At 36.7% G+C, this 9,422-nt stretch overlaps 1 protein-coding gene and 1 pseudogene across 1 annotated transcript; both read right to left on the bottom strand.

Moving 5' to 3' along the window:
- Positions 1–2,903: 2,903 nt before the first annotated feature.
- On the bottom strand, positions 2,904–4,436 carry LOC109102084 (leukotriene B4 receptor 1-like). The gene has a single exon (XM_019115397.2). It carries the CDS (start codon positions 4,126–4,128, stop codon positions 3,058–3,060), a length of 1,071 nt encoding a protein of 356 aa, XP_018970942.1. The 5' UTR covers positions 4,129–4,436; the 3' UTR covers positions 2,904–3,057.
- Positions 4,437–4,963: 527 nt separating this feature from the next.
- Positions 4,964–5,734, bottom strand: LOC109102657 (annotated as a pseudogene).
- Positions 5,735–9,422: the final 3,688 nt, after the last annotated feature.

Genomic DNA, 9,422 nt, shown 5'->3' with positions numbered 1-9,422 from the left:
GTTTCTAATGTCTCTTCCCTTCTTCCTCTTGGACATTGTGAGTTTGGGTTGCTGTAAATTAGGCTACTGCAGTCGATCACACCGTTGTGATTAACGGTCAGTGCATGACGTGATCAGCTGCTGAATTCAAATGTGCTTTCGCGTGTTGGCTGGCGCTGAGCCAGAGACAGGCGCGATCAGAGCTGTCATATATCACAACTTTACAGTGTTTTCAACCACATAATGTTTATTTTAGGTTTTAGACATATAAGTACTAAAAAAAACAGTACATTTAGAGTTTGTAAAATACACACTGATGTGAAAGGAAGAGGCAATAATAATCCTTTCAATTATAATTAGACACGTTTTATTCATATCAGATACACATTGTGTAAGTAACTTTAAAGTTTACTCTATTCTTCTCCCAGTTCACCAGCCACTTACTTTTATGTATTTCGGGAGAAGTGGATGAATTCACGTGTTGTAAATCCAACAGATCCGATTCTCTGAACTGCGTCTGCGGCACAACTCGCGCATACAGCTCAACTAACGCGATCGTTATAAAGGTGTTTAAACAGCAAAACACTTCAACTTGCATATATTTGACAATCGGAATATCAGTAATTTCATGCCATATCTACAAAATATTTGAATATTTTGAATAAAAAAGGAAAAATGACATAAAAGCAGATCATCATTCATTCAGCTCTATTGTTGCTGCGGTGTGTCACGTGACAAGCAATGACGCGTCACCATGGAAACCATAAAGCGACACATTCTAAATTACGGGTGCCTTGAAAAACTCATACTGGGGGGTCAGCCAGAATATTTCAAACTTACGTGTGAAAGGGTTAAATGTTTAGCTAGCTAAGTTACTGCATTTTTCTACAATTGATTATCCTGTGCAAGTGTTGCTTATTTATGCGTGTTTTTTTTTTTTTTTTGTCCCCACCACTTTTCAACACAAACTGACGCCCCTGTATATAATACATAATTAATATAGTCTATAATTAATATATAATTTAATTCAGTGATGCAAATCAGAATTTTCATCAGTTTCAGAGTCATATGGTCCTTCAGAGATCATTCTAATATACTGATTTATTACCAGCGCTGAAAACAGTTCTGATGCTTAATAACATGTGACAGTTTGTTTAGGATTCTTTGATGAATAGAAAGCTAAAAAGAACATCATTGATAGTAAATCAACATATTGGAATGATTTCTGAAGGATTATGTGACACTGAAGACTGGCATAAAGACTGATGAAAAAAAAAAAAATATATATATATATATATATATATATATATATATATATATATATATATATATATATATATGTGTGTGTGTTACACACAGTGTGCATATAAAAGTGAAGTCAGTGTTTTATTCATTACTTAAATCAATCTAAATATCTAAATAAAAATAGACTATAGATATACAGTATATGATCCAAAGTAACTAGTAACTAACTACTTGAGTAGTTTTTTTATCCAATACTTTTTTACTCTTACTCAAGTAACTATTCAGACTATTACTTTTACTTTTACTTTTACTTTTACTTGAGTAAATATTTCTAGAAGTACTTTTACTTTTAATTGAGTAAATATTTCTAGAAGTACTTTTACTTTTACTTGAGTACAGTTTTTGGGTACTCTACCCACCTCTGATGGCTACAAAGAAAACTGGAAAAACTCACACAGAAACATGTGCCTTGTTGCTAAGAGACACATGACAAATGAAAACAATGTGTTCTAAAATCAGCTCAAAATATCAAACATGGACTGGATGTAATCACAAGCTTAAAAAAAAATCTGTGAGTCTGTGCCCATTCTATACTGTGAAATTCAGTTAATAAAGGTATATCATTGAAAAGTGCCGAAAAAGATTTCACAGAAGAAAAAACAGCCTGGTAAGCTTTTCTTCTGCTTTAGACAGTTTTTACGTTTAGGTTTTAAAGAATAACTGCCGTTCAATTTTCATATGAAAGGGGCACTAGAAAAGAATGATATTTCAGTAGAGTCTTTTTCTAGACAGACATCAGTTCCGTTTAATGCCAACTTCCTCTTTCACACCATTACAAGATTGACAAACACACAAGTTTCAAGAAAAAGGAAGATGTTGAAATGCACAGATGACGTAAGACAGTAAGATACCATGGGAATTTGATTCTAAACAGACAGAAATATTTGCTATAAATGCATTTGAGTTGTATCACAAATATAAAAGTGGTTTCATCATAGAATATGCAGTTGCAATTTAAGTTATAACATCTTAGTGAGTATTAAAATATACTCAGAACACAAAGAACAAGGCACAAGCAAATATTTTACTTTTCTTACAGTCTCATTGTACTGTATTCAGACTTATGTGCCCTCTAGAAGCTTGTGTTCTGCAAGTGAACGTTGCTTGATTGTGCCATCCCAAAGAAGCACAAAATCACTTTCCCAGACTTTTAAATGAAATGTTCCCTCCTGGTGGAATGACCTGCCCAACTCAAGTCCTTAGACAAACACAAAAAAAAGCAAAAAACCCATCTCTTCCATACCCTCTAAACCAACCAACCCAAACACTAACTATACTAATAAAAAAAAAAACAAAAAAAAAAACTTTTAGACTTGCAGTCTATTCATTTACTAATTGCTTGTTTTCTTTAAAAAAGATAGCTTCTCTAATCTTTTTGTATTCTGTTTTCTTTTTATTTATTATACAGTTAACAAAAGCAAAAAAAGACCTCTAACACTAGCTTGCTCTATTCTTTTTTTACTCTGTTTTCTTTTTATTTATTATATAATAATAAAAAACCTTGCTATGTGTACTGCATTAAGCTAACTGAGACTTGTTATAGCACTTGTATATCATTGCTCTTTTGTTGATTTTGATTGCTTCCATTGTCCATATTTGTAAGTCGCTTTGGATAAAAGCGTCTGCTAAATGACTTAATCTAAATGTAAATGACAAAATGTACAAAATGTTTACCTTTGAATACAATTCTGAAATACAAAATTACATGAAAAACTTCAAGCACTCTTTTTTTTAGAAATAACCATTAAAATGGTTATAACGCTTCTTACAAAGTCAGTCTGAAGTAATGATGCTTGATTCCATAGCCACATCTACAGGCACTTTTGAGTCCGTGAGACACTGTGAGTTGGTGGTGTGTGAATTCTGTCTTTTGGACACAAATGATAACTCTTTATTCCCTTCACCTGATCCTGCACTGGACAAATGCTGGAAGAGCTTCTGTATTCCAGTTTCCCGGAGCGAGGTGCGGAAGGTACGTGCCGCAAACACGTAAAGCACTGGATTGACTGAGCTACTGATGAATGCCAGGGCTCCTGCTATAATGGTCATTGTGGTGCAGGCGTCCTCCAAACTTTTCGCCATGTCGTGGTCTGAATGCTTGAGAGCGAGTGAGATGAGGGCAAGAAAGTTCCCTGCATGGTAAGGAATCCAGCAGAGAGCGAACATCACCACCACACTGCAGATGAGAACCGTCGACTTACGCTTGGATTTGAAGTTCATCTGCACTATGCGACTGAAGAGGCAGCCGTAACAGACCAACAGAGTGAAAAAAGGGATGACAAAACCTATAAGAGATTCTAAAATGAGCAACACAGCCTCCTGGGTGTCAGTCTCATACTCCCTGAACAGACATTGATTTTGTCCTTGAACTTCTTCCAAAGTGTGAGTTACAATGACGGGAATACTGAGGAGAAATGAAGCCGTCCATATCATTAGAAGTACCTTGTTCAGTGCTTGTCTCCTCCTCCAGACCACTGAGGCAAAGGGGTATCTGACGGCCAGGAAGCGCTCCACACTCATGGTGGTGATGATGAAGACGCTGCTGTACATGCAGGCATTGATGATGTACACCATGGCTTTGCAGGCTGCCTCTCCAAACACCCAGGAACGGGCCAGCGAGTAGATCCACAGCGGCAGAGTGACCAGCACCAGAAGATCTGCGACTGCCAGGTGGAGGATGAGAAGCACCGTATGTGAACGCTGTTTTACATGCTTCAGGATGGTCCACACCACTAGCAGGTTCCCAGGTGTTCCCACTAGGAAGCACACACCCAGGATCACACAGGCCCCCACCAAGCCCAGATCGGTCTCCTCATCTGCCTGAAAATCAGCTGTAGCGTTCATGATTCCCTCTCTGTCCACTCGAGTCTGCTATACATCTAAACACTGAATTAGAAAACCACTTTGCCTCAGCAAAACTTACTTCCCGTTTGTGGAAAAACAGAACTTGAGCAAAGAAGAGAAGAAACGTCTGAAGTGATTGTCTGCTAAAAACACAAACAAAAAGTATGTACGTAAGCATGGGAGGAGAATCACAACTGTGAAATTAGATGTAGAAAGAGGATGCAATTACAGTTTCTGTTCACACTTAAAACTTTCACATGAATTTCTGGCAAATTTGAGTCAGTTTACCACACTGTTCATTTTAACTAGGCCCATCTTAACAGCACAGAACCCTTCAGATATACAGCAATGGAGCAGAGAAATGCTCAAGCAGAATATTTTATTTTACATATTTTTTAAATAATTCTTTTCACCTCTGTTTTAAGTATAATGACATTTAAACAACTTGAATAATTAAAAAAAAACAAAACATTGTGGCATTTAAACAACTAAAAAAAGAAAATATAATGGGATTTAAACAACTTTGACCACAAATGTTTGAGATATTATGGCATTTACACAAGTATTATCATTAAAACATCAAAACATTTTGTCATTTCAATAAATGTAACCACAAAAGTTTGATATTTCAACAATTTTGACCATAAAATAGATACATATTATGGCATAATAAAAACTTTTACTAATAAAAAAATCTAAATATTATGGTATTTAAACAAGTTTTACCAAAAAAAAAAAAAAAAAAGAAAAGATAAAAAAAAAAGAAAAAGAAAATAAATACCATGGCATTTAAATAATTTTAACCATTAAAAAATTTCAAAATTTCTCATAAGTCTAACATTTACTTAGACATCTGTGAGATCCCTCTGTTCACCACCACTGGAATCTTCAAGGATCTTTCCATGCTGCAGGCCAGAATCTGTGTTTGTGTGGCTAACTCCTGAAACATCTTCACTATCCCAGAAGATTTCAGATTTCCATGCAAGTTTTTAGAAGCAAATGCATACAAGACAGGGTTTACTGAGCTACTGATAAATGCCAGAGCTCCAGAAACGAAGACAATGCTATTTGGGACATGAGGCTGTTCATCTGATTGTCCTACTAGAAGAACCACCATCCCTATGACATTGAGGGTGTAGTGTGGTAACTAACAAAATAAACAAAATAAAGACCACGACCACTCCATGAATGAGGAAGACCGATTTCTTGGTCCTAAAGCGCAACTTTCTAAGCTGGACAGCAACTAGACAGTATAGGAGATCCCAAGTGTGAGAAATGGAATAATTAAACCAAGCAGAGTCTCCAAACACATACAAAAGACTTCAAAAGACATAGACTTGTACTCCCGGTACAAGCAATGTTTCAATCCATCATCATCATCATCTAGATACTGGGTAAGGATGACTGGAATCCCCGAAATGAATCAGAGAAGCACGGTATGTGAACACTGTTTTAAATGCTTCAGGATGGTCCACACCACCAGCAGGTTCCCAGGTGTACCCATGAGGAAACACACACCCAGGATCACACAGACTGCAGTGTTCCCTGCAGAAGACCAGCTGTCCAGTACTGTATCATTGTCACTATAGAGAGAGGAGCTGTTCATCTTTTGTCTGTGGTTTTAGTCTGATTTCTGACTGAAACTTTCTGCTTTTCAATTCCTTTTCATTTAGCTTACAAAGCAACACTTCTACTTTGTGTTATCCATGACTAAACTAGTATCATCCGAATTACAAAGTTCTCTTCTGTTTATTTTGAAATAATTAAGGCTTTAGGTTATAATTAAGTATGTGTCTGATGCCTGCCGTATAATTAAATCCTTATTATTATTATTATTATTATTGAATAAAATGTTAAATAATCAGACAAATGATATATGAACAATCCCCTCTGTAAAAACTTTCAGAATAAAGACAGGAATATAACTGAAAGGTTTGGTGTATGTAAGTGCTATTGAAATGATTTCTGACCCAGTGCAGGAGAAAAACTCCTTTTGAGAAAACAGCCTTTAAAGATATGTAGAATTGAAATCTGCAGACACAAACGAATAAAGGGATAAAATAAACTTTTTTGTAACAACATATTTTTCTATTTGACTATAATTCACACAGTTAAGGGATAAATTATATATTTTTAAACCACAAGTTTGAAATATTTAATCTATGTCTACTTAATTACACTCATTATTAGTATTTTCATATGACTAGGCCTATACATGAGATGTTTTAAGAAGTGACTATTTGATGATCAAATACGCAAAGTTTTTTTTTTTTTTTTTAATGAAAATCTGAAGTCAGACAAACATTTCTTACGTGCACGTCAAGAAGATTTCCAGGAAACAGAGAAGACATCTCAACAACAGATCTGTCACAACAGACACATGAAGGAAAGTCTGTGGCCAGGTGAATGTGACAGTAGCGCCATCTGCTGGTCACAATTCATGCATACTGTAACAGCCGCATTTCTTCTGGTGGAAAAGTTGCGTAGGCCTATTTATCCAAAACTTAAATTTCCCATAATATAGGCATATCTTTTGTTGATGCATTTTACTGATGGGTTTTTAGACATTTATGAAAGCATGCATACATTCCATGCACATTGTAATGCCGACTGAGTGTTAAAACCAACAGAGTGAGTTATGTCAGCTGCATGATATTAGTGCAGAAATTGAATTTTGTTTTAGTTCTTTATTTCTTCAGATGAGGAAGGTCTCTCTGATCCAGTATTTCATTGTCTGTGGCAAGGTAGGGAAAAACTGGGCAAGAAAAGCCAGTTTGATCCCTTTCATACAGGCACTGCAGGACAGGTTTAGCCTATTCAAATGATAGATCAATCATCATTAGCATTTTTCTTAAACTCTGTGTAATGAATATGTGATTTTACCATGTTACAAAGACATTTGTTTCTATTACTTATTAAAGCAATGCATAAGAGCTCCAGCATCTGGTACTGCATTCAACACTCCAGTATTTCACCCAGTCTAACCAGTACAAAAACACAAATGCAAATGGATACACCAGAGCAGCCTTTGTATGTTTTGTGTGGTGAGTCCTCCCTGAGCCAACAGCATCAGCAAACCTAATTCTACTGGTACAAAACAAAATCTGATCTTCTACAAAATATGATCCATGACAGAGGCTCTATGGGAGTTTTTCAGCAGAGGACACATATCTCTTTGTCACTAGCATACTTCTCATAAACTTCTTTGTTTCTTTCCCTTTCTTACCATGGTTAAGTTGAACATCAAGGATTTAAATGAAGCAAAAATAAAACTTATTTAACTTTTAACACAAAACCATAATTGATATAACAATTATTTATATATTAATCTTGCAGAAAATAATCTTTTATAAAATATATTTTTATTACACAGACAGGACCTGTAATGAGCATGTCATTTCACAGCCTATCCTCTCTCCACTGAGACTTCCAGCACACACTCAGAGCAACAGCATATATTGGTTTTCCACCCACTAACACACAAGTGTGAAAAGATGCTGGCACCTAAAAGAGACTGAACAGATGAGTTGTCCCAAGCATCACCTGGAAACCATTCCCATATGTAACAGGCAACAGCCAATAACTCGTTTCCCTCAGCCACCCGCGCCAGATTTCATGGAGTGCCTGAGATGCAACAGAAGTCTGTCACCTCAGTTACATTACAGAAATTGCCCTCATGATGAATATACTGTGGGACATTAGCAGACATCTGGGTCTCTCCAAGATGCGTCTGTTGGACGGGATGACTGTACTGGTGGAAGCCAAGGGGGACGGCTTGAGGACAGGACTGTCAGATTCAGTAAAGGCTGCACTGCTGATGAATGTCGTCTCCATCAACAGACAGATGATGAGTGGACGCCAGCAGAACCCGGATACAGGCAGAACTAATAGAGCACAATGACACACACCATTTACAATGCAAAGAGACAAACTATGACACCTGTGTGAGAAAGCAAAGGGAACTAACACAGATGCCGAGAAGCCCAGAGGGCCCTGGACGATCACTCAGCACAGTGTCAGCATGACAGAAGTGTCCACATTCCAGCAGCACAGAGCAGAGGAGGTTTGGTTGAAATTCAGACAGCACAGGGACAAGCATTGGGTTGACACAATGGTATAGAAATGGTATCAAATGATAAGACTGTGGTATTTTGTTTTCTGTACTTATCGAGATACTGCTATACAGTCATATACCATCGTATTTTATACCACCGTATTTTAAGGTCCTTAAAAAGAATTTCATGGAAGTAACTGAGTTCTTCTTCAGTGAAAGATTCTCTGAGGAGACACTGTAGTCATATACAATATTTATGAAAACAATGATGTATACACCCAGTTTAGGATAGGTAGCAGTTTTATGATTTATGTTATTCCCAATGTATCATAATAAACACTACAGAGGACGCAGAGAGAGCTTCAGTATTCACGGCTGGTTGATTGTGGTACAGGTTGATCATCCACCAGTGCTAGGAAGAGGAGACACAGTTTTTATACGCTAGGAAAAAAAGATAAGCAGATAAATATCACACAGCATTCATAACCAGTACATAATAAAAAGATAAAATAGTGCATTATAAATCTAACAATATAAATAACATGCATCAGAGATATAGGCCTACTGTATTTAACCTAAATTGACCTATCGGTAAGCCCCTCCCCTCAAACGCAAATGAGCCAATGCCTGTCGAGTATCATTTGCACGGGGAGCGGAACTCGGACTTCTGGAGCCATGGTTTCAGCGCCACAACATTCCATACACTGGAAGATCTGAAGCTCGCATTGGTTTGATAGTGTTTATGCTAAAAAAAAAAAAAAAGGTAAAACGATGTGCCTGGGGTACTTGTAACACACTGAGAGGATGGGCAATAGAATTTATTACATTTTCTAAACCCAAACAAAACAGAGAAAAATGTCCCTAAGCGTTTAAGGTTTAACCCCAGTCCCAATTAAGACAAAAACATGACTTTTCTTGTTGTCATACTGTCATTAAGTTACAGTTTTCAGCTGCTCATCTTCTGCTTCAGCAAAGTATCTCTGGCTAAAACTAGCTAACGTTAAAGTTAGTGAGTCCATGCTAAAGTACAAACCTAAATAGCGGACTGTTCTCACATCATGTACAGTGTAGGCCAAAAACACAGGTCTGCATTTCAGTGTCTCTCCATATTAAAACTAGTTAAATGTACATTAATTTAATCGTACTCTGCGATACATGAACAGTGTTGATCCTGCATGTTGTAAGGTGACCAGATTTCTGAAATGAAAACCAGGGACATTTCCTGATTCAGTGGTCAAAA

The sequence above is a fragment of the Cyprinus carpio genome, chromosome A7 (assembly GCF_018340385.1).
Source record: "Cyprinus carpio isolate SPL01 chromosome A7, ASM1834038v1, whole genome shotgun sequence".
Classification (NCBI taxonomy): Eukaryota; Metazoa; Chordata; class Actinopteri; order Cypriniformes; family Cyprinidae; genus Cyprinus; species Cyprinus carpio.
The sequence above is the reverse complement of the archived record's forward strand: the minus strand, read 5'-3'. Positions and strand labels throughout refer to the sequence as shown.